Source organism: Poecile atricapillus, unplaced genomic scaffold (assembly GCF_030490865.1).
Source record: "Poecile atricapillus isolate bPoeAtr1 unplaced genomic scaffold, bPoeAtr1.hap1 scaffold_363, whole genome shotgun sequence".
NCBI lineage: Eukaryota > Metazoa > Chordata > Aves > Passeriformes > Paridae > Poecile > Poecile atricapillus.
In genome coordinates this window covers 1-22,857 of record NW_026709158.1, presented here as the reverse complement: position 1 = coordinate 22,857, position 22,857 = coordinate 1, and the positions used below count along the sequence as shown (strand labels likewise).

General features: G+C 65.7%; 2 protein-coding genes and 1 long non-coding RNA gene across 6 annotated transcripts; 1 reads left to right on the top strand and 2 right to left on the bottom strand.

Moving 5' to 3' along the window:
* Positions 1 to 1,074: 1,074 nt before the first annotated feature.
* Positions 1,075 to 9,573, bottom strand: COPZ1 (COPI coat complex subunit zeta 1). 3 transcript variants are annotated; one of them, XM_058828983.1, is made up of 10 exons: positions 9,488 to 9,573; positions 7,001 to 7,069; positions 5,724 to 5,805; positions 5,130 to 5,221; positions 4,818 to 4,873; positions 3,447 to 3,569; positions 2,607 to 2,658; positions 2,287 to 2,325; positions 1,138 to 1,190; positions 1,084 to 1,106 (listed from the first exon to the last, which is right to left on the bottom strand). In XM_058828983.1, the coding sequence occupies exons 1-9, from the start codon at positions 9,503 to 9,505 to the stop codon at positions 1,143 to 1,145; spliced, it is 579 nt and encodes a 192-aa protein (XP_058684966.1). In that variant the 5' UTR covers positions 9,506 to 9,573; the 3' UTR covers positions 1,084 to 1,106; positions 1,138 to 1,142. The 3 variants fall into 3 exon arrangements, with proteins under 3 accessions (XP_058684965.1, XP_058684968.1, XP_058684966.1); XM_058828982.1 differs by having other exon boundaries at positions 1,075 to 1,190; XM_058828985.1 differs by having other exon boundaries at positions 1,075 to 1,190; positions 3,492 to 3,569.
* Positions 3,095 to 4,039, top strand: LOC131574508 (uncharacterized). The gene is made up of 4 exons (XR_009276520.1): positions 3,095 to 3,147; positions 3,232 to 3,416; positions 3,459 to 3,663; positions 3,962 to 4,039. It is a non-coding gene; the product is annotated as an uncharacterized LOC131574508 (long non-coding RNA).
* A 2,325-nt stretch (positions 9,574 to 11,898) lies between the features above and the next one.
* On the bottom strand, positions 11,899 to 21,333 carry LOC131574510 (heterogeneous nuclear ribonucleoprotein A1-like). Of its 2 annotated transcripts, XM_058828987.1 has the most exons (11): positions 21,174 to 21,333; positions 19,935 to 20,051; positions 18,289 to 18,435; positions 17,275 to 17,485; positions 16,418 to 16,510; positions 16,248 to 16,337; positions 16,044 to 16,103; positions 15,702 to 15,881; positions 14,372 to 14,494; positions 13,417 to 13,479; positions 11,899 to 12,003 (listed from the first exon to the last, which is right to left on the bottom strand). In XM_058828987.1, the coding sequence occupies exons 1-10, from the start codon at positions 21,186 to 21,188 to the stop codon at positions 13,424 to 13,426; spliced, it is 1,092 nt and encodes a 363-aa protein (XP_058684970.1). In that variant the 5' UTR covers positions 21,189 to 21,333; the 3' UTR covers positions 11,899 to 12,003; positions 13,417 to 13,423. The 2 variants fall into 2 exon arrangements, with proteins under 2 accessions (XP_058684970.1, XP_058684971.1); XM_058828988.1 differs by lacking the exon at positions 16,044 to 16,103.
* Between the last annotated feature and the right edge of the window lie 1,524 nt (positions 21,334 to 22,857).

The window sequence follows — 22,857 nt, the reverse complement described above, 5'->3', positions numbered from 1 at the left end:
CCCCCAAATTTGGGGCCCCCTCAATTAAAACTGTGATTAAAGCAAAGCAATAGCGGGGGGGGGGGCGTTGGGGGGGGGACCCCCGAGTGTCCCCCCCCCCTCCCCTCCCCCCCCCCCCCAGCATCTGCCTGTGTCCCCTCCCCCCCCCGGGACCCCCCCCCCCCCGGGACCCCCCCTCGGCTTCACCCCAATAAATGACGAGGTTTGAGCTGCTCTGGTGGCTGGGGGGGGTTTGGGGGGGTCTGGGGGGGTCCCGGGTAGATTTGGGGGGGTCCCGGGGGGGTTTGGGGTCCCCAGGAGGGTTTGGGGGGGGTCCAAGGAGGTCTCAGGTGGGTCTGGGGTCCCCAAGGGGGGGTCCTGGGGGGGTCCCGGGGGGAGTTAAAAGTGACCCCAGGAAGGTCTGGGGGGTCCTGGAGGAGTTTGGGGGTCCCCAGAAGGGTCCCTGGGGGGGTTTTGGGGTCCCCAGATGGGTCTGGGGTCCCCAGGGGTTTGGGGGGTCCCAGGTGGGGTTTGGGGGGTCCCCAGGTGGGTCTGGGGTCCCCAGGTGGGTCTGGGGTCCCCAGGGGTGTTTGGGGGGGTCCCAGGGGTGTTTTGGGGGGTCCAGGTGGGTTTTGGGGGGTCCCAGGGGGGTTTTGGGGGGGTCCCCAGGGGTTTGGGGGGTCCCAGGGGTGTTTTGGGGGGTCCCCAGGGGGGTCCCCGCAGGCTGAGGAACATCCACGTCCTCCCTTCGTGTCCCTTGTCCCCACCCTTGTGTCCCCCCCCAGGCAGCTTGGGGACACCCCAGGGGGCTCCCCCTCATTGTGGGGGGGACCCCAGACCCCCCCCAGACCCCCCCAGACCCCCCCAGAGCCCCCCAGACCCCCCAAATCCCCCCAGACCCCCCAAATCCCCCCAGACCCCCCAAATCCCCCCCGTTCCCGGGCGGCGCAGGCACAGAGGAGGCAGCACACGGGGCTGGGGGGGCACCGGCGTGTTGGGGGGTCCTGGGGGGGGGTTCCAGGGGGTCCCGGGGGGTTCCAGGGGGTCCCGGGGGGTCTGGGGGTGTCCTGGGGGGTTCCAGGGGGTCCCCAGGGGGGTCTGGGGGTGTCCTGGGGGGGTCCTGGGGGGTCCTGGGGGTCCCCAGGGGGGTCCTGGGGGTCCCCCTAACGCAGCAACGACCACTTGATCTGTTCCTTCGCCGACTGCAGCACCTGGGGGGGCACGGTCAGGTGTGGGGGGGACACCTGGGGACACTGTGGGGACACCTGGGGACACCTGGGGACACTGTGGGGGACACCTGGGGACACCTGGGGACACTGTGGGGACACTTGGGGACACTTGGGGACACCTGGGGACACCTGGGGACACTTGGGGACACCTGGGGGACACCTGGGGACACCTGGGGACACTTGGGGACACTTGGGGACACTTGGGGACACTTGGGGACACCTGGGGGGGGACAGGGACACCCCCGGGAGGGTCTGGGGGGCTTCAGGGGACACCGAGGTGGGGACAGGAGCACCCAGGGGACACCGAGGGGACATTTGGGGACACCCCTGGGGGGCTCTGAGGTGCAGGGGGGGGGCACTGCCAGCCCCGGGGGGGTCCTGGGGGGGTGGGGAGGGGTCTCAGGGGGATTTGGGGGGGCCCCGGGGGGGGTCCTGGGGGGGTGGGGAGGGGTCTCAGGGGGATTTGGGGGGGCTCAGAGGGGTCCTGAGGGGGTGAGGAGGGGTCTCAGGGGGATTTGGGGGGCTCAAAGGGGTCCTGGGGGGGTGGGGAGGGGTCTCAGGGGGATTTGGGGGGGCTCAAAGGGGTCCTGAGGGGGTGGGGAGGGGTCTCAGGGGGATTTGGGGGGGCTCAGAGGGGTCCTGAGGGGGTGGGGAGGGGTCTCAGGGGGATTTGGGGGGGCTCAGAGGGGTCCTGGGGGGGTGGGGAGGGGTCTCAGGGGGATTTGGGGGGGCTCAGAGGGGTCGGGGGGGGCTGGGGTAGTGCCAGGATGGTCCTGGGGGGGTTTTGGGGGGGCCCAGAGGGGTCCTGGGAGGGGTTTGGGGGGTCCAGGAGGTTTTGGGGGGGGTTCTGGGGGGTCCCAGGATGGCTCAGAGATTTTTGGGGGGGTCCCAGGAGGTTTTTTGGGGGGGTTCTGGGGGGGTCCCAGGATGGCTCAGAGGTTTTGAGGGGGGGTCCCAGGAGGTTTTGGGGGGGTCTGGGGGGTCCCAGGATGGCTCAGAGGTTTTTGGGGGGGGTCCCAGGATGGCTCAGAGGTTTTTGGGGGGTCCCAGGAGGTTTTTTGGGGGGGGGGTCCCCTACCTGTGACACCGTCTGCTCCGTCAGGGGCACGTCCTCGCCCTGGGACAGGGGGGACAGGGGGGGACAGTGAGAGCCTGGGGGGGGGGGGGGGGACAGCAGGAACCCCCCCTTCAGCTGCCCCCCCCCAAACCCTGAGACCCCCCAAAAACAACCCCAAACCCCCAAAAACAACTCCAAACCCTGAGGCCCCCAAAAAACAACCCCAACCCCCCAGACCCCTCAAAAACAACCCGAACCCCCCCCCCAAAAACGACCCCAGACCCCCCAGACCCCCCAAAAACGCCCCCCGAGCCCCCCGAGCCCCCCGAGCCCCCCCGTACCCGCACGGCCACGCGGTGCACGACCTGCTGGGGGTCACTCTCCAGAATCACCCTGGGGGGACACAGAGACCCCTCAGGGCTGGGGACACCCCCAGGGGAGGTGACAGACACCTGGGGGGGTGACAGACACTGGGGAGGGGTGACAGACACTGGGGAGGGGTGACAGACACCTGGGGGAGGTGACAGACACCCAGGGGAGGTGACAGACACTGGGGAGGGTGACAGACCCCGGGGAGGGGTGACAAAACCCCAGGGGAGGTGACAGACACTGGGAAGGGGTGACAGACCCCCAGGGGGAGGTGACAGACCCCCCTGGAGGGGTGACAGACCCCGGGGAGGGGTGACAGACACCTGGGAGGGTGACAGACCCCGGGGGGAGGTGACAGACACCTGGGGGAGGTGACAGACACTGGGGAGGGGTGACAGACACCCAGGGGGGGTGACAGACCCCAGGGGGAGGTGACAGACCTCCCTGGAGGGGTGACAGACCCCCGGGGATGGGTGACAGACACTGGGGAGGGGTGACAGACCCCAGGGGGAGGTGACAGACCCCCAAGGAGGGGTGACAGACCCCGGGGGGGAGGTGACAGACCCCCCTGGAGGGGTGACAGACCCCGGGGGGGAGGTGACAGACCCCCCTGGAGGGGTGACAGACCCCAGGGAGGGGTGACAGACCCCAGGGGGAGGTGACAGACCCCCAAGGAGGGGTGACAGACCCCGGGGGGGAGGTGACAGACCCCCCTGGAGGGGTGACAGACCCCAGGGAGGGGTGACAGACCCCAGGGGGAGGTGACAGACCCCCAAGGAGGGGTGACAGACCCCCAGGGATGGGTGACAGACCCCCAGGGAGAGGTGACAGACCCCGGGGGGGGGTCCCAAGCCCACCCTCCGTCCACGATCTCGTCCACGGCCAGGAACAGCCCCTCCATGTTGTCCAGCAGCGCCCGGCGCTCCACGTTCTTCCTGAGGGGGGGGACACGGCTGGGACCCCCTTGGGGACACCCCCAGTGACACGGGGACACCCCAGGGACACCCCCAGGACATGGGGACACCCCCAGTGACACGGGGACACCCCAGGGACACCCCCAGGACATGGGGACACCCCCAGTGACACGGGGGCACCCCAGGGACACCCCCAGGACATGGGGACACCCCCAGTGACACGGGGGCACCCCAGGGACACCCCCAGGGACATGGGGACCCCCTTGGGGACACCCCCAGTGACACCCCCAGGGACATGGGGACACCCCCAGGGACACGGGGACACCCCCAGGGACATGGGGACACCCCAGGGACACCCCCAGGGACATGGGGACACCCCCAGGGACACCCCCAGTGACACGGGGGCACCCCAGGGACACCCCCAGGACATGGGGACACCCCACGGACACCCCAGGGACATGGGGACACCCCAGGGACACCCCCAGGGACACGGGGACACCCCAGGGACACCCCCAGGACATGGGGACACCCCAGGGACACGGGGACACCTCCCCCACAATTTGGGGACACCCCAGACGAGGGATCCCCCCTACCCCAGGCACCCCCAAACCCCCCAGGTATCCCCAGCTGTCCCCAGGTGTCCCCCAGGTGTCCCCCAGGTATCCCCAGCTGTCCCCAGGTGTCCCCCAGGTGTCCCCAGGTGTCCCCCAGGTGTCCCCAGGTGTCCCCAGCTGTCCCCAGGTATCCCCAGGTGTCCCCAGCTGTCCCCAGGTGTCCCCAGGTGTCCCCCAGGTGTCCCCCAGGTGTCCCCCAGGTGTCCCCAGGTGTCCCCCAGGTGTGTTCCAGGTGGGTTCTAGACTCGGTTCTAGACTCGGTTCTAGATCGTTCTAGAGCGGTTCTAGATTGTTCTAGACTCGGTTCTAGAGTGGTTCTAGATCGGTTCTAGATTTGGTTCTAGACTGGGTTCTGGATGTGTTCCAGGTGTCCCCAGGTGTCCCCAGGTGTCCCCAGGTGTCCCAGGTGTCCCCAGGTGTCCCAGCTGTCCCCAGGTGTCCCCAGGTGTCCCCAGGTGTCCCCATGTCCCCCCAGGTGTCCCCAGGTGTCCCCAGGTGTCTCCAGGTGTCCCCAGCTGTCCCCAGGTGTCCCCAGGTGTCCCAGCTGTCCCCAGGTGTTCCCATGTCCCCCCAGCTGTCCCCAGGTGTCCCCAGGTGTCCCCAGGTGTCCCCAGGTGTCCCCAGGTGTCCCCAGGTGTCCCCAGGTGTCCCCTACCGCAGCATTTGGCTCAGGGAGTCGAACAGGCAGTTGAGCACGGCCGTGAGCATCAGCTGGGGACAGAGGGGACAATGGGTGACACAGAGGGGACAGAGGGGTGACACAGAGGGGACAGAGGGGTCACAGAGGGGTCACAGGCAGTGTCCCCTCTGCCCCCCCAGGGTCCCCCTGCCCTGCAACCTTTCTCTGTCCCCCCGACCCCCATGTCCCCACCCTGTCCCCATGTCCCCACCCTGTCCCCATGTCCCCACCCTGTCCCCATGTCCCCACCCTGTCCCCAGTGTCCCCATGTCCCCACAGTGTCCCCACCTCGTTCTGGTGGGCACTGCCGATGACGTAGCAGTACAGGTCGATGCTGCTCTTGTACACCACGGTCAGACCCTCCAGCAGCGCGATCTCACCTGCGGCACGGCAATGTCCCCAAGGTGTCCCCAAGGTGTCCCCAATGTCCCCAGTGTCCCCTGAGCCACCCCCTGTGTCCCCTGAGCCACCCCCCCGTGTCCCTCCAGCAGCGCGATCTCACCTGCGGCACGGCAATGTCCCCAAGGTGTCCCCAAGGTGTCCCCAAGGTGTCCCCAAGGTGTCCCCAATGTCCCCATGTCCCCAAGGTGTCCCCAATGTCCCCATGTCCCCTGTGTCCCCAATGTCCCCAATGTCTCCAATGTCCCCAATGTCCCCAAGGTGTCCCCAATGTCCCCGGTGTCCCGTGTCCCCTGAGCCACCCCCGTGTCCCTCCAGCAGCGCGATCTCACCTGTGACACAGCAATGTCCCCAATGTCCCCTGGTGTCCCCAATGTCCCCAGTGTCCCCTGTGTCCCCAAGGTGTCCCCAATGTCCCCAATGTCCCCTGGGCCCCTCAGGCCACCCCCGTGTCCCCCCGTGTCCCCTCCCGGTGTCACTCACTGTCACTGCGGTGTGTCTTGCTGAAGATGTTCTTCTCGAAGCTGCGCTGCTCCTTCACGCTGGGGTACGTGTCATCGTAGTACTGGGACATTGGGGACATTGTGGGGACATTGGGGACATTGGGGACATTGTGGGGACATGGGGACATTGGGGACATTGTGGGGACATTGGGGACATTGGGGACATTGGGGACATTGGGGACATTGGGGACATTGTGGGGACATTGTGGGGACATTGGGGACATTGGGGACATTGGGGGGATTGGGGACATTGGGGACATTGGGGGCATTGGGGACATTGGGGACATTGTGGGGACATTGTGGGGACATTGGGGACATTGGGGGCATTGGGGACATTGGGGACATTGGGGACATTGTGGGGACATTGGGGGGATTGGGGTCATTGGGGACATTGTGGGGACATTGGGGACATTGGGGACATTGTGGGGACATTGTGGGGACATTGTGGGGACATTGTGGGGACATTGTGGGGACATTGGGGTCATTGGGGACATTGTGGGGACAGTGGGGACATTGTGGGGACATTGGGGACATTGGGGACATTGTGGGGACATTGTGGGGACATTGGGGACAGGGACATGGAGGAAGGGACAGGGACAGTGGCCACCCCTGTAGCCCTGGCCCAGCAACGCTGTCCCTTCGCCAAAGCCACAACCCCCCACAGGGCAGTGTCCCCTCTGTGTCCCCTCTGTGTCCCCCAGTGTCCCCCAATGTCCCCCAGTGTCCCCCAGTGTCCCCCAATGTCCCCCAATGTCCCCTCTGTGTCCCCTAGTGTCCCCTAGTGTCCCCTGGTGTCCCCTCTGTGTCCCCCAGTGTCCCCCGATGTCCCCCAGTGTCCCCCAGTGTCCCCTCTGTGTCCCCTGATGTCCCCCGGTGTCCCCTGATGTCCCCCAGTGTCCCCTCTGTGTCCCCTCTGTGTCCCCCAGTGTCCCCCAGTGTCCCCCAGTGTCCCCCGGTGTCCCCCAATGTCCCCCAATGTCCCCCAATGTCCCCCAGTGTCCCCCAATGTCCCCCAGTGTCCCCCAGTGTCCCCCAGTGTCCCCCAGTGTCCCCTCTGTGTCCCCTCTGTGTCCCCCAGTGTCCCCCAGTGTCCCCCAATGTCCCCCAGTGTCCTCCCAGTGTCCCCCGATGTCCCCCGATGTCCCCTGATGTCCCCCAGTGTCCCCTCTGTGTCCCCCAATGTCCCCCAGTGTCCCCCGGTGTCCCCCAGTGTCCCCGTGTCCCCCAGTGTCCCCAATGTCCCCTCCATGTCCCCACCTTGGCGAAGAGCCGCTCGCCGTCGTTGTCGAGGATGATGATGGCCTTGACCGTGTACAGGGACGGCTCCTGCGGGGACAGGGACAGCGGTGCCACCGTCCTGCGGGGACACCGTGGGAGGCTGCCCCCCAGGGCCCTGACAGTGTCCCCATTACTGTCCCCATGTCCATGTCCCTGTCCCCATGTCCCCATGCTGTCCCCGTGCTTTCCCTGTGCTGTCCCTGTGCTGTCCCCATGTCCCCATGTCCCCATGTCCCCATGTCCCCATGTCCCTGTCCCCATGCTGTCCCCATGTCCCCATGTCCCTGTCCCTGTCCCTGTCCCCATGCTGTCCCCATGTCCCCATGCTGTCCCCATGTCCCCATGTCCCTGTCCCTGTCCCTGTCCCCATGCTGTCCCCATGTCCCCATGCTGTCCCCATGTCCCCATGTCCCTGTCCCTGTCCCTGTCCCCATGCTGTCCCCATGTCCCCTGTGTCCCCATGTCCCCATGCTGTCCCCGTGCTGTCCCCATGTCCCCGTGCTGTCCCCATGCTGTCCCCATGTCCCTGTCCCTGTCCCTGTCCCTGTGCTGTCGCTCCGGGTCCCCGGGACCAAGTTCTGTGATGCACTGACTGCCCAGAGCCACAGCCGGAGTGTAGGACAGAACCTCGGCCCGGACACCCTCGGACACACTGACCACCAGTGACCACCAGTGACCACCCACGGACACCTCCGGACACCACTGACCACCCACGGACACCAGTGACCACCAGTGAGCCACAGCCGGAGTGTAGGACAGAACCTCGGCCCGGACACCCACGGACACCTCTGGACAGCAGTGACCACCAGTGACCACCCACGGCCACCCACGGACACCTCCGGACACCACTGACCACCCACAGCCACCAGTGACCACCAGTGAGCCACAGCCGGAGTGTAGGACAGAACCTCGGCCCGGACACCCTCGGACACTACTGGACAGCAGTGACCACCAGTGACCACCCATGGACACACTGACCACCAGTGACCACCAGTGACCACCCACGGACACACTGACCACCCATGGACACACTGACCACCCATGGACACACTGACCACCCACGGACACCACTGACCACCAGTGACCACCAGTGACCACCCACAGCCACCCATGGACACCACTGACCACCCATGGACACCTCCGGACACCACTGACCACCCACAGCCACCACTGACCACCAGTGACCACCAGTGAGCCACAGCCGGAGTGTAGGACAGAACCTCGGCCCGGACACCCACGGACACACTGACCACCAGTGACCACCAGTGACCACCCATGGACACCTCTGGACACCACTGACCACCAGTGACCACCCATGGACACACTGACCACCCACGGACACACTGACCACCCACGGACACCCACGGACACCACTGACCACCCATGGACACACTGACCACCCACGGACACACTGACCACCACTGACCACCCATGGACACCACTGACCACCAGTGACCACCCACGGACACCACTGACCACCCATGGACACCTCCGGACACCACTGACCACCCACAGCCACCCACGGCCACCACTGACCACCAGTGAGCCACAGCCGGAGTGTAGGACAGAACCTCGGCCCGGACACCCTCGGACACACTGACCACCACTGACCACCCACGGACACCCTCGGACACACTGACCACCCACGGACACCAGTGACCACCCATGGACACCTCCGGACACCACTGACCACCCATGGACACACTGACCACCAGTGACCACCCATGGACACCACTGACCACCAGTGAGCCACAGCCGGAGTGCAGGACAGAACCTCGGCCCGGACACCCTCGGACACACTGACCACCAGTGACCACCAGTGACCACCCACGGACACACTGACCACCCACGGACACCAGTGACCACCCATGGACACCAGTGACCACCCATGGACACCTCCAGACACCACTGACCACCAGTGACCACCCATGGACACACTGACCACCCATGGACACCTCCAGACACCACTGACCACCCACAGCCACCCACAGCCACCACTGACCACCAGTGAGCCACAGCCGGAGTGTAGGACAGAACCTCGGCCCGGACACCCTCGGACACACTGACCACCAGTGACCACCAGTGACCACCCATGGACACACTGACCACCCATGGACACCACTGACCACCAGTGACCACCCACGGCCACCAGTGACCACCTCTGGTCCCCTCTGGCCACCCAGAGCCGTCCCCAGTGTCCCCAACTCACCCCGCGCTGTCCCCACTCTGGGACCCCGCTCAGCCCCAACTCCCCCCCAGTTCTCCCAGTTCCTCCCAGTCCCCCCCAGTCTCCCCCAGTCCCCCCATTTTCCCCCCACTCCCCTCACTCCCCTCACTCCCCTCACTCCCCAGTTTCCCCTCACTCCCCCCAGTCCCCCCAGTCCCCCCAGTTTCCCCTCAGTTTCCCCCCAGTTTCCCCTCAGTTTCCCCTCACTCCCCTCTCCCCCGCCGCCCCCTCAGCCCCACCAGCATCAGCGCCTCCATTTTGCCTCCGCCGCTGCCGACGTGGAGCCGGAAGAGCTCCCGCCGCTGATTGGCTGCCCGCCTGCCAATCACTCGCGTTGGCCCCACCCCGCCATTTTGATTGGCCCAACTGTGCCTCAACGGCACCAATCGCTGCGCGCTTCCGGGAGGTGGGAGGGACAATATTTCCCGCGCTTCCCTGGATGGTCGATGATTGGAGAAGCCACCTGTCAATCACCTCTGCACGGCGCCCCCGGAAGCGGAGGGGGCGGCCCAGTTACCATAGTGACCGGGGAAGCGCTGACGTCACCCCTTTACCGAACCCCAGCTGTGATTGGCTGCCTGTGTTGAGCACGTGACCGGAAGCGGCGCCCCTTCCTGCTGTTGGCCACGCCCGCCGTGGGCGGGGCCTCACGTGACCTTTGGTCCCTTGGGGTCACGGGGGGACATTGGGGACATTTGGGGACATTGAGGGAGTTTGGGACATTGGGGACATTTGGGGACATTGAGGGAGTTTGGGACATTGGGGACATTTGGGGACATTGAGGGACATTGGGGACATTTGGGGACATTTGGGGACATTGAGGGAGTTTGGGACATTTGGGGACATGGGAGGACATTGGGGACATTTGGGGACATTGGGGACATTTGGGGACATTGGGGACATTTGGGGACATTGGGGACATTGGGGACAGCGCTGGGGACACTGTGAGGGGACCTGGAGCGAGCCAGGCGGCAGCTGCTGGGGACCCTTGGGGACAGGGACATGGGCAGTGTCACCTCCCAGCTGCTGGGGACCCTTGGGGACAGGGACATGGGCAGTGTCACCTCCCAGGGGACACTCGGGGACAGGGACACGGGCAGTGTCACCTCCCAGGTGACATTTGGGGGCAGGGATGGGACCCCCGAGAGCTTCGGGGCCTGGGGTGACACCCAGGGTCCCCTGTGACACCTTGGGGACATCGCTGTCACCGCCAGCCCCGCCCGTGCGTGACAAACCCGCGGCGCCGTGTCTGTGTCACCCTGTGCCACCCCGGGGTGACACATTCCTGTCACCTCCCGCTGTGCCACCCCGGGGTGACACATTCCTGTCACCTCCCCCTGTGCCACCCTGGGGTGACACATTCCTGTCACCTCCCCCTGTGCCACCCTGGGGTGACACATTCCTGTCACCTCCCCCTGTGCCACCCCGGGGTGACACATTCCTGTCACCTCCCGCTGCTGCTGTCCCCTGGGGCTGTGTCACCTCCCTCAGCCACATCCCTGCTGTCACCTGTGCTGGCCCTGTCCCCTCCAGGTGACACCGGGTGGCTTCAATGCTGTCACCTGTGCTGGCCCTGTCCCCTCCAGGTGACACCGGGTGGCTTCAATGCTGTCACCTGTGCTGGCCCTGTCCCCTCCAGGTGACACCGGGTGGCTTCGCTTCAGTCCCGGATCGGTGTCCCCAACCCTCCTGTCCCCACCCTGGCTCTGTCCCTTCCGTCCTCATCCTGTCCCCATCTCCAACGGTGTCACCACAGTGTCCCCACAGTGTCGGTGTCCCCACAGTGTCCCCACGGTGTCCCTGTCCCCATCTCCAACGGTGTCCCCACAGTGTCCCTGTCCCCACGGTGTCCCCACGGTGTCCCCACCGTGTCCCTGTCCCCACAGTGTCCCCACAGTGTCCCCCACGGTGTCCCCACAGTGTCCCCACACTGTCCCTGTCCCCATGGTGTCCCCACAGTGTCCCTGCAGTGTCCCCAGTGTCCCCTGTCCCCATGGTGTCCCCACAGTGTCCCCATGATGTTGGTGTCCCCACAGTGTCCCCGCGGTGTCCCCACGGTGTCCCTGTCCCCACAGTGTCCCCCCTGTCCCCCTGTCCCCACACACGGGACACAGGTACAAAAATACCCTTTTATTTTATTGAGGGCACCGGGGGGGTCCCGCGGGCGCTGGGGCGGGGCTGGGGGGAGGGGGGGGGGTGGCCCAGCCCTGGGCTGTCCCCAAATGTCCCCAAATGTCCCCAGATGTCCCCGGTGTCCCCCCGCTCACCTCCGCGGGCTCCTCTCCCGGGGCCGGCGGCTCCTACAAAAGGGAAGGTGGGAATTAGTGGGGGGGGCACCCTGGGGACACTTTGGGGACACTTTGGGGACACTTTGGGGACACTCTGGGGACACCCAGGGTGACAACAGAGGCGGGGGCGGAGCCAGGCTGTGATTGACAGCTGAGGCGACCAATCGGGAGGAGAGCAGCCCCCCCCACCCCCGAAATTGACCAAAATAATAAAAAATAATTTAAAAAAAAAACCCAAGAGACATTTATTGAGGGGGGGAGGGGTACAGGACACAGAATTCCGGCCGGGATCTGCGGGGGGGCCCCGGGCACGGAAACCTCCGGGGGCTCCCGGGGGTCCCCCAGCCCCGGGGGCCGCCCCCGCCCCCCCCGGCCCCCCCGGCCCCCCCGGCCCCGGCTCCGGCTCCGGCTCCGGCGGGACAGACAGACGGACACGATCGGCAGCGGCAGCGGGATCCACAGCGGGGCTGCAACCGGGAACCGGCAGCGTCAGCGGGAGCAGCGGGAGCGGGGAAGGAGCGGGATCAGGATTGGGATCAGGACTGGGAAAGGATTGGGATCAGGGCAGGATCAGGATCAGGGAAGGATCGGGATTGGGGCAGGATCGGGATCAGGATCAGGGTGGGATCAGGGAAGGATCAGGATCAGGATTGGGATCGGGATCAGGATTGGGATTGGGATCAGGGCAGGCTCAGGATCAGGATTGGGATCAGGATCAGGATTGGGATCAGGATCAGGATTGGGATCGGGATCAGGGCAGGCTCAGGATCAGGATTGGGATCAGGGCGGGATCAGGATCAGGGAAGGATCGGGATTGGGGCAGGATCAGGATTGGGATTGGGATCGGGATGAGGATCGGGATTGGGATCAGGATCAGGATTGGGATCAGGATGAGGATCGGGGTCGGGACTGGGAACAGGAGCGGCTCCAGTGCTGGGGCCTCTGGGAGGGGCAGAGCCCCAACCCCAGCCCCGATCCCAAATCCCTGCTCTGATCCCAAATCCCTGCTCTGATCCCTGATCCCAGCCCCGATCCCAATCCCAGCCCCGATCCCAAATCCCTGCCCTGATCCCAAATCCCAGCCCCAATCCCAATCCCTGCCCTGATCCCGATCCCAAATCCCGGCCCCAATCCCGGCCCCAATCCCGACCCCAATCCCTCTGGAATTCCCAGCTCCACCCCTCCCCCTCATTCCCATCCTTTTTCCTCCTTCCCCTGCTCTTTTCCCCAATTTTCCCTCTCAATTCCTCATTTTAACCTTTTCCTCCATCTCTTTCCCACCTTTTCTCCCCTTTCCAACCCTTCCTCTTTTCTTTATTTCCCCCAATCTTCTTTTCCCTCTTCCCCTTTTTCCTCAAATCCTCTTCATCCCTCCCACCTTTTCCCAATTTTTCCCTCTTTCCTCCCAACCTTTCCCTCCCTTTCCTCCCCAACCATTCCAACATTTTTATTTTCCCATTTCTCTCAATCCTCTCCCCATTTTTCCTGTTTCCCCCCCAGTTTTTCCCCCCATTTTCCCGTATTTTCCCCACCCTTTTTCCCTGTTTTTCCCCCTATTTTCCCTGTTTTTTCCCCCTATTTTCCCTGTTTTTTCCCCCTATTTTCCCTGTTTTTTCCCCCCATTTTCCCATATTTTCCCCACCCATTTTCCCATATTTTCCCCACCCTTTTCCCGGATTTTCCCCACCCTTTTCCCCTGTTTTTCCCCCATTTTCCCCTGTTTTTTCCCCCATTTTCCCATATTTTTTTCCCCCCATATTCCCATATTTTCCCCACCCTTTTCCCATATTTTCCCCACCCTTTTTCCCTGTTTTTTCCCCCATTTTCCCATATTTTCCCCACCCTTTTCCCCTGTTTTTTCCCCCATTTTCCCCCCTCACCTGGCTGTTAAAATCTCCTCCCTCCTCCGTAGCTGCCGCCGCCGCTGGAGCTGCCGTAGCCGCCTGCGGAACCGGGGACACCCCAAAATTGGGGAGGGGTCCCCAAAAGTGTCCCCAGCCAGGACCCACCACCCCTGCCAGGACAGTTTTGGGGCTCCCCAGGTGAGTTTGGGGTTCCCCAGGTGATTTTTGGGGTTCCCAGGGGGTTTTTAGGCTCCCCCAGGTGATTTTGGGGTTCCCTGGGTGATTTGAGGCTCCCCAGCTGATTTTAGGGTCCCCCAGGGAGTTTTTAGGTTCCCTCAGGGGGCTTTTAGGGTCCCCCAGATGATTTTGGGCTCCCCCAGATGATTTTTAGGCTCCCCAGGTGGTTTTAGGGTCCCCCAGGTGATTTTGGGGGCCCCCAGGTGGATTTTAGGCTCCCCAGGTGATTTTGGGCACTCCCAGGTGGTTTTAGGGTCCCCCAGATGATTTTTAGGCTCCCCCAGATGATTTTTAGGGTCCCCCAGGGGGTTTTGGGGCACTCCCAGGTGGTTTTTAGGGTCCCCCAGATGGTTTTGGGGCTCCCCCAGATGATTTTTAGGCTCCCCAGGTGGTTTTAGGCTCCCCAGATGGTTTTAGGCTCCCCCAGATGATTTTTAGGCTCCCCCAGATGATTTTGGGGCTCCCCAGGGGGTTTTGGGGCACTCCCAGATGGTTTTGGGCTCCCCCAGATGGTTTTGGGCTCCCCCAGATGATTTTGGGGCTCCCCCAGATGATTTTGGGCTCCCCCAGGGGGTTTTGGGGTCCCCCAGATGATTTTGGGGTCCCCCAGGGGGTTTTGGGGCTCCCCCAGATGATTTTTAGGGTCCCCCAGGGGGTTTTGGGGCACTCCCAGGTGGTTTTTAGGGTCCCCCAGGGGGTTTTGGGGCTCCCCCAGATGATTTTGGGGCTCCCCAGGGGGTTTTGGGGCACTCACCGCCGCCGTAGGGCCCCGAGCTGCGCCCCCCGAAGCTGCCGCCCTTCATGGGCCCGAAGCTCGAGGCCTGGCTGTTGTAGCTGCCAAAGTCGTTGTAGCTGCCCCCACCCCCAAAATTGCTGCCTGGGGGGACACAGGGGACAGGGGGGTCAGGGGGGACACAGGGGACAGGGGGGTCAGGGGACAGGGGACACAGGGGACAGGGGGGTCAGGGGGGTCAGGGGGGTCAGGGGACAGCAGGGACAGGGGACAGGGGGGACAGGGGGGTCAGGGGACAGGGGACAGAGGGGACAGGGGACAGCAGGGACAGGGGGGTCAGGGGGTCAGGGGACAGAGGGGACAGAGGGGTCAGGGGGGTCAGGGGACAGGGGACAGGGGGGTCAGGGGACAGCAGGGACAGGGGACAGAGGGGACAGAGGGGACAGGGGACAGAGGGGACAGGGGGGTCAGGGGACAGAGGGGACAGGGGGGTCAGGGGACAGCAGGGACAGGGGACAGAGGGGACAGAGGGGACAGGGGGGTCAGGGGACAGAGGGGACAGGGGGGTCAGGGGACAGCAGGGACAGGGGACAGAGGGGACAGAGGGGACAGGGGGGTCAGGGGGGACAGAGGGGACAGGGGGGTCAGGGGGGACACAGGGGACAGAGGGGACAGAGGGGACAGAGGGGACAGGGGGGTCAGGGGGGTCAGGGGGGACAGGGGTCAGGGGGACACCCCCAGAGCTGAGGGGCACAGAGAGCACACAGGGGTACCCCATGACTGGGGGAATTGGGGGATTTGGAGTGGGGGATTTGGGGTGGGGGAATTGGAAGATTTGAGGTGGGAGATTTGGGAGATTTGGGATGGGAGATCTGGGGCATTTGGGGTGGGGCATTTGGGGTGGGGGATCTGGGATCCCAAATGCTCTGGGATGGTTTAACCGAGAGCCCGGAGCTCAGGGGGCTTTAACTGAGATCCCAAAGGCCCTGGGAGATCCAGGATGGAATCCCTGAGATCCCAAAATCCAGGAGACAGACGGATTCCCTGAGATCCCAGAGACCCCAGAAACTGAGATCCCAAAACCCCAGGGAGCTCTGGGATGGTTTCCCTGAGATCAGGGAGCTCCAGGATGGATTCCCTGAGCTCCCAAAACCCCCAGGAGCTCCAGGATGGATTCCCTGAGATCCCAAAATCCCTGGGATGGATTCCCTGAGCTCCCAAAGCCCCCAGGAGCTCCAGGATGGATTCCCTGAGATCCCAAAGTTTCTGGGATGGATTCCCCGAGCTCCCAACCCCCCCAGTCCGGCTCCCCAGTCCCCCAGACCCCCCTCCCGTCCCCGCTGGCTCCCACCTGTGCCCGCCTCGGCCAGTCCGTTCCTCACGGCCAGCGCCGGTCCCCGTGCCGGCCGCCTGCCCCCGCTGCCGCCGCCGAAGCCGCCGCCGCCGTTGTTGTAGCCGTCGTAGGAGCCGCTGCCGCCGTAGCCCCGGTTGCCGCCGGAGTAGCCGGGGCCGCCGCCGCCGCCGCCGTAGCCTGCGGGGAGAAGAAGCGGGAGAGGGGGGTTTGAGGCGGCGGGGCCGTGGCGGGCGCGGAGGGGCCGGGCTCCGGCGGGCGCGGGCGGGCTCGGGCTGCGTCGCTGGCGGGGCCGGGCGTCCTGGCGGTGCCCCCGGGGGCTCGGGCCCGGCCTGGCCTTACCGTCAGCGCCAAATCCATTAAATCCGTCGCCGCCGTAGGCGCCGGCGCGGCCAAACCCACCTGGAAAGAACAAACCGCGCTGGGGCCCCGCCAGGGACGGGCGCCGGAGCCCGGGGGGAGCGCGGGGAGCGCGGAGCGGCCGCGGGGAGCGGGGAGCGGGGAGCGGGGAGGGGTCCCCCCGGGGGTCCCGGCCCCGTCACTCACCACGGCCCCCGAAGTTGCCCCCGCGGCTGAAGTTGTCGCCGCCGCCGAAGCCGCCGCGGCCGCCGCCGAAGTTCCCGGAGCCGCTGCGGCCTAGGGGGGGGACGGGGGCTTTAGGCACGGCGCCGGTGGCGCGGGCGCGGGGGGGACACGGCCGGTGGCCGCGGGCTCACCTCGCTGGCCGGCCGAGGCGCTGGCCATCTCCTGCTTGGACAGAGCCTTGCGCACCTCGCAGTTGTGCCCGTTCACCGTGTGGTACTTCTGGACTGCGGGGGGGACACGGCCACTGCTGGGGACAGCGCTGCCACCGCGGGGCTGCCACCGCACCGGGATGGCCACGCGCTGGCCCCAGCCGGACTGGCACTGCCACACACTGGCCCCAAGCTGTTCCCTGTCCCCACACTGTCCCCAGCTGGACTGGCACTGCCCCAAGCCATCCTCAGTCTGTCCCCAACCCGATTGTCACTGCCCCAAGCTGTCCCCACGCTGTCCCCAACCGGACTGGCACTGCCACGCGCCGTCCCCAGCTGGACTGGCACTGCCACACGCTGTCCCGCTGTCCCCAACCGGACTGGCACTGCCACGCGCTGTCCCCAGCAGGACTGGCACTGCCACGCGCCGTCCCCAGCTGGACTGGCACTGCCACACGCTGTCCCGCTGTCCCCAACCGGACTGGCACTGCCACGCACTGTCCCCAGTGGGACTGGCACTGCCACACGCTGTCCCCAAGCTGTTCCCTGTCCCCACACTGTCCCCAGCCTGTCACCCACCCTAGCTCATCCCTATGCTGTCCCCATACTGTCCCCACACTGTCCCTGTCCCCAGGCTGGCCCCAGAGCACTCACTGACGATTTTGTCGACCGAGTCGTGGTCGTCGAAGGTGACGAAGGCGAAGCCGCGCTGTCCCCAGCCTGTCCCCAGCCTGTCACCCGCCCCAGCTCATCCCTATGCTGTCCCCAGGCTGTCCCCAAGCTGTCCCCAGGCTGTCCCCAAGCTGTCCCCAGGCTGTCCCTGTCCCCAGAGCACTCACTGACGATTTTGTCGACCGAGTCGTGGTCGTCGAAGGTGACGAAGGCGAAGCCGCGCTTTTTGCCGCTGCCGCGGTCGGTCATGATCTCGATGACCTCGATCTTGCCGTACTGCCCGAAGTACTCGCGCAGGTGATGCTCCTCCGTGTCCTCCTTGATGCCGCCCACGAAGATCTTCTTCACCGTCAGGTGCGCGCCGGGCCGCTGCGAGTCCTGGGGACGGCAGCTGGAGCTGTCCCCAACGCTGGCCCTGTCCCCAACGCTGGCCCTGTCCCCAACGCTGGCCCTGTCCTCACTGCCACTGCTGGCCCTGTCCTCACTGCCACTGCTGGCCCTGTCCCCACTGTCCCCACTGTCCCCAACGCTGGCCCTGTCCCCAACGCTGGCCCTGTCCCCACTGCCACTGCTGGCCCTGTCCCCACTGTCCCCAATGCTGGCCCTGTCCCCACTGTCCCCAGCACTGGCCCTGCCCCCACTGCCACTGCTGGCCCTGTCCCCACTGCCACTGCTGTCCCCAACACTGGCCCTGTCCCCACTGCCACTGCTGCTGTCAGTGCTGCCACCAGCGCTGCCCTGTCCCCAGAGCCACTCCTGGCCCTGTCCTCACTGCCACCCCTGTCCCTTTCCTCACTGCCACCACCAGCCCTGTCCCCAGGGCCTCACCTGTCCACGCCCTGTCCCCACTGTCCTCGTCTCCTGTGCTCCACCGTCCCTGCCTGTCTCAGATGTGCTCCCCTCCCCACTGTCCCTCTGTCTCCAGTGCCACCACTGCCTGTCCCTGTCCCATGTCCCCAGCAGGGATGTGGCTCCCCTTGTCCCCAGCCCTGGCCAGCCCATCCCAAAGCCAGGCCACCCTTGTCTGTGTCCCCAGTGTGTCCCCAATGTCCCCTCAATGTCCCCAATATCCCCCCCAGTGTCCCCTCACCTCTCGGGACACGGCCTGTTTGGGTTCCACCACCCTGCCATGTCCCCCCAGTGTCCCCAATGTCCCCCCAGTGTCCCCAATGTCCCCTCACCTCTCGGGACACGGCCCGTTTGGGTTCCACCACCCTGCCATCCACCTTGTGTGGCCGCGCGTTCATGGCGGCGTCGACCTCCTCCACCGAGGAGTAGGTGACGAACCCAAAGCCCCGCGAGCGCTTCGTGTTGGGGTCCCGCATCACCTGGGGACAGGGACACCTCAGGGACATGAGGACACCTCAGGGACAGGTCAGGGACACCTCAGTGACAAAGGGACAGGTCAGGGACAGGTCAGTGACACAGGGACAGGTCAGGGACAGGTCAGTGACACAAGGACAGGTCAGGGATGTGACAAACCCAAAGCCCCGTGAGCACTTCGTGCCAGGGTCCCACATCATCTGGGGACACCGTGGGGACACTGTGGGGACACTGTGGGGACACTGTGGGGACACGGGGAGGCACAGGCAGGGGACACAGAGAAGGGACAGCCACAGGTCACACACAGGTGGCACAGGTGAGGGGTCACACAGAGGTGACACAGGTGGCACAGGTGAGGGGTCACACAGAGGTGACACAGGTGGCACAGGTGAGGGGTCACACAGAGGTGACACAGGTGGCACAGGTGAGGGCTCACACAGAGGTGACACAGGTGACACAGGTGAGGGCTCACACAGAGGTGACAGGTCACACACAGGTGACACAAGTGACAGGTCACACCCAGGGGAGGCTGTTGGAGGTGCCACAGGGGCTGGGCTGGGTTTGGGGGTCCCAGGGAAGGTTTTGGGATCCCAGGGAAGGTTTTGGGATCCCAGGGATGGATTTGGGGTGCCAGGGAGGGCCCTGGCGATGCCAGGGATGAATTTGGTGTCCTGTGGATGAATTTGGTGTCCTGGGGACAGATTTGGGGTTCCAGGGATGGATTAGGGATCCTGTGGATGAATTTGGGGTCCCAGGGCCAGATTTGGTGTCCCAGGGAGGGCTCTGGGGATGGCAGGGATGGTTTTGGTGTCCTGGGGATGGATTAGGGATCCTGGGGATGGATTTGGTGTCCTGGGGACAGATTTGGGGTTCCAGGGATGAATTTGGTGTCCCAGGGATGGATTTGGGGTCCCAGGGACAGATCCGGGGTCCCAGGGACAGATTTGGGGATGGATTTGGTGTCCCAGGGACGGATTTGGGGTCCCAGGGATGGATTTGGTGTCCCAGGGACAGATTTGGGGTCCCAGGGGTGGCTCTGGGGATGGATTTGGTGTCCCAGGGACAGATTTGGGGATGGATTTGGTGTCCCAGGGATGGATTTGGGGCCCCAGGGATGGATTTGGTGTCCCAGGGATGGATTTGGTGTCCCAGGGATGGATTTGGTGTCCCAGGGATGGATTTGGGGTCCCAGTGACAGATTTGGGGTCCCAGGGACAGATTTGGGGATGGATTTGGGGTCCCAGGGACAGATTTGGGGTCCCAGGGACAGATTTGGGGATGGATTTGGTGTCCCAGGGACGGATTTGGTGTCCCAGGGACGGATTTGGTGTCCCAGGGACGGATTTGGGGTCCCAGGGACAGATTTGGGGTCCCAGGGGTGGCTCTGGGGATGGATTTGGTGTCCCAGGGATGGATTTGGTGTCCCAGGGACAGATTTGGGGTCCCAGGGACAGATTTGGGGTCCCAGGGAGGGCTCTGGGGACGCTCTGGGGTCCCCTCTCACCACGCAGTCGGTGAGGGTGCCCCACTGCTCGAAGTGGCTGCGCAGGCTCTCGTCTGTGGTTTCGAAGCTCAGGCCGCCGATGAAAAGTTTCCGGAGCTGCTCCGGCTCCTTCGGGGACTGCGGGAAAAGGGGGCACGGCCAGAGGGGTCACGGGGGGCTGGGCACCCCCTGAGCCCCCCAAAATCCCTCCCGGGACCCCAAATTCCATCCTGGACCTTCCCCACACCTCCCTTCACACCCAATTCCCCCCTGGGAACCTCCCAGCCCCAGGGATGCCCCAAAACCCCAAATTCCACCCTGGGACCCCCCCGGGGCTCCAGGGAGCTCCTGACACCACAAATCCCCCCTGGGAACCCCCAGCCCCAGCCTGAGGGGGTGCCCAGTCCCCCGAGGAGCCCCCCACCCCCCACCTGAGACCCTGAAAGGACCCAGAGACCCCACCCAGGGCCCCAAAACGACCCCCTGAGCTCCTCCATCCCCAATTTCTGGGGCCAGCTGATGCTTCAGCATCCTCAGTTCCCATCTGGGGGGGGATCACCAGACCCTCGACCCTCCCCCAGTCCCCACTTCCAGGACCCCCCACCCAAACTTCTCCACCTCCCAGGCCCCCAAATCTCCCCCCCAGCCCCTGTTTTGGGGCCCTACCACCCCAAACCCCTAACTTTGACCCCCCCCAACCCTAAATTCCGACTCCCCCACCCCCCCAAAACCCCCCAGCCCCTCATTTTCACCCTCCCATCCCCCCCCAAACCAACCCCAAACCCCAAAACTCGCCCTTCCCCACCCCCCCAAAACCCCCAACCTTTATTTTCCATCCCCCGCCCCCCCCGATTTCGAACCCCCCCCCAGCCGAATTTCCCCTCTCCGGTGCCGTTATTCGGGAGCCCCCCCCGCCCCACCCCATCCCCGGTGACACAAAGGGACGCGCACGTGGCCGCGCGGGCGCGCGCGCGGGGCGGGGGTCGCGGGGGGGGTCGCGCATGCGCCTGAGGGGGGGTGGGGAGGGGAGGGGGGGGGGGCTCTGTGTGTGAACCCACCCCCCCCCCAATGGCGCCTGCGCGGGTGAGGGGAGGGGGGGGGGGGCGGTGCGCAGGCGCAGTGAGGACCCGCGGCCCGCCAGGCGGCGGCGGGGGCGGCGCGGGGAGTGGGGGGGGGGGGGGGAACGGAACGATAAAAAATAAAAATAAATAAAAAAAAAATAACGCGCGGGAATCGGTGAGGGGGAAAGCGAGCGCTGACCTCGGCCTTGGCCATGGCGGCGGCGCGGGGCGGGCCGGGCGGTGGCGGCAGCGCGCGATGCTCCCTCTGCGAGGGCCGACACGGAAAGGGGCCGAGCGATGAGAGCGCCGCCGCCTCACCCCGCCGCCCCCGCCGCCCTCACGGCCCCCGCGCCGCCTCCCATTGGTTGACGCCGCCCGGCGCCGCCGTCTCATTGGCGCGCCTGATGAGCTCCGCCCTCTCTGCCGCAGCTGATTGGCTGCCTGCGGGTATGTCCCGCCCCCGCGCCGCGCTGATTCGCTGGAACCGCTGGTGCCACGCCCCGCTGCTGCTTTTCCCGCTCCGGCCCGGAGACTCCCCGGCGCGCCGCTGATTGGTTGGCGCGGCGGAGGGCCCGCCCCCCGCTCGGCGCTCATTGGCTGAGCGCGCGGTGGGACGGTCCCCATTGGCGGGCGCGGCCGTCGCTCAGCGCGGCCGCCGGCGGGCCCAGCGCAGCTCGACGAGCGCGGCGCGGCGGGCGCAGAGCGGGGCGGCGGCGACTCCCGGCGGCGGCGAGGAGGGGCCGCCCGCCCGCCGGCCCAAGGTGCGCCCCGAGCAGCGCATGCGCCATCGCGGCGGGCTTCGGGGAGGGGGGAAAGGCGGGCGGACGCATGCGCGGAGCGCGGCCGCCGGCGCCTGCGCGCTGCGGGCGGTTTTTGGCGGGCGGAGCGCGGAGCGCCGGCAGCTCGGAGGGGCGGCCAAACCGCGGCGAACGGGCCCGCGCCGGAGCCGCTCTCCGCGCAGGTAGCGCCGGCGGCGGGCGGCGGATGAATGGGCTGGCAGCGCGGGGGCGGGTCCGCCGCTGTGACGGACAGGCGCGCTGGCCAATGGCGGCGGGCGGGGGGCGGGGCCTCGCGGGGAGTGGCGGGCGCGGTATTTAGTAGCCGCGAACGGGAGGCGGGGCGCGGTGGCGATTGACAGGCGCGCTGACCAATAGCGACGCGGTATAGGCGGGGCGGCGCCTGGAGTGACGGTTCGTCGTCCAATTGCGGCGCGGCGGGGCTGTGGCGAGCGGCGGGGCGCCCAGCCAAATCAGCGCGCGGGCGCGCTGCGGCTTTGACCAATCGCGGGTCTCGGCGCGCTTGTGGCCCCGCCTCCAGGTCCGGCAGCCGGGCCCCCCGGCCGCGCTTTGAACCCCAAAACTGCGGCTTTTTACCCCAAAACTGCGGCTTTTGCCCTCAAACCGCCGCCTTTCGCCTCAAACCGGCGCTTTCCCGCCTCCAGCCGCCGGCTTTTCCCTCACAACTGCGGTTTTTAGCCGTGGAAAGGGCGCTCATTGGCCCGAGAGCGGCGCGTTCCCTTTGTTCCCTCAGGATTCCCGGGCGCGGGATCCGGGACGCCCCGGGGGCCCCGGCCGGGCCCTTCCCTTCCAAAGCCGCCTTTTCCCACCCAAAACGGCGCCTCTTCCTCAGGGATCCACCGCAAAGCTCCCGCTTCCCTCCCGAACCCCGCGCCGGGAAATCCCGCCGGGAATCCGGCAGGAAATTCCAGCCGGGAGCGAGGAATTCCCGGCTTCCCTCACGGGGGCGAGGGATGCGTTTAAAAGAAAGAAATCCGCTAAAATCGAGGCTTAAAGGGAGAAAAAAAAAAAAAAGCTCGAATGTTTTTTTTTTTTAAAAAAAACAACTCTTTTCTTTTTTCATCCCCGTTTTTAAGGGGTTTAGCA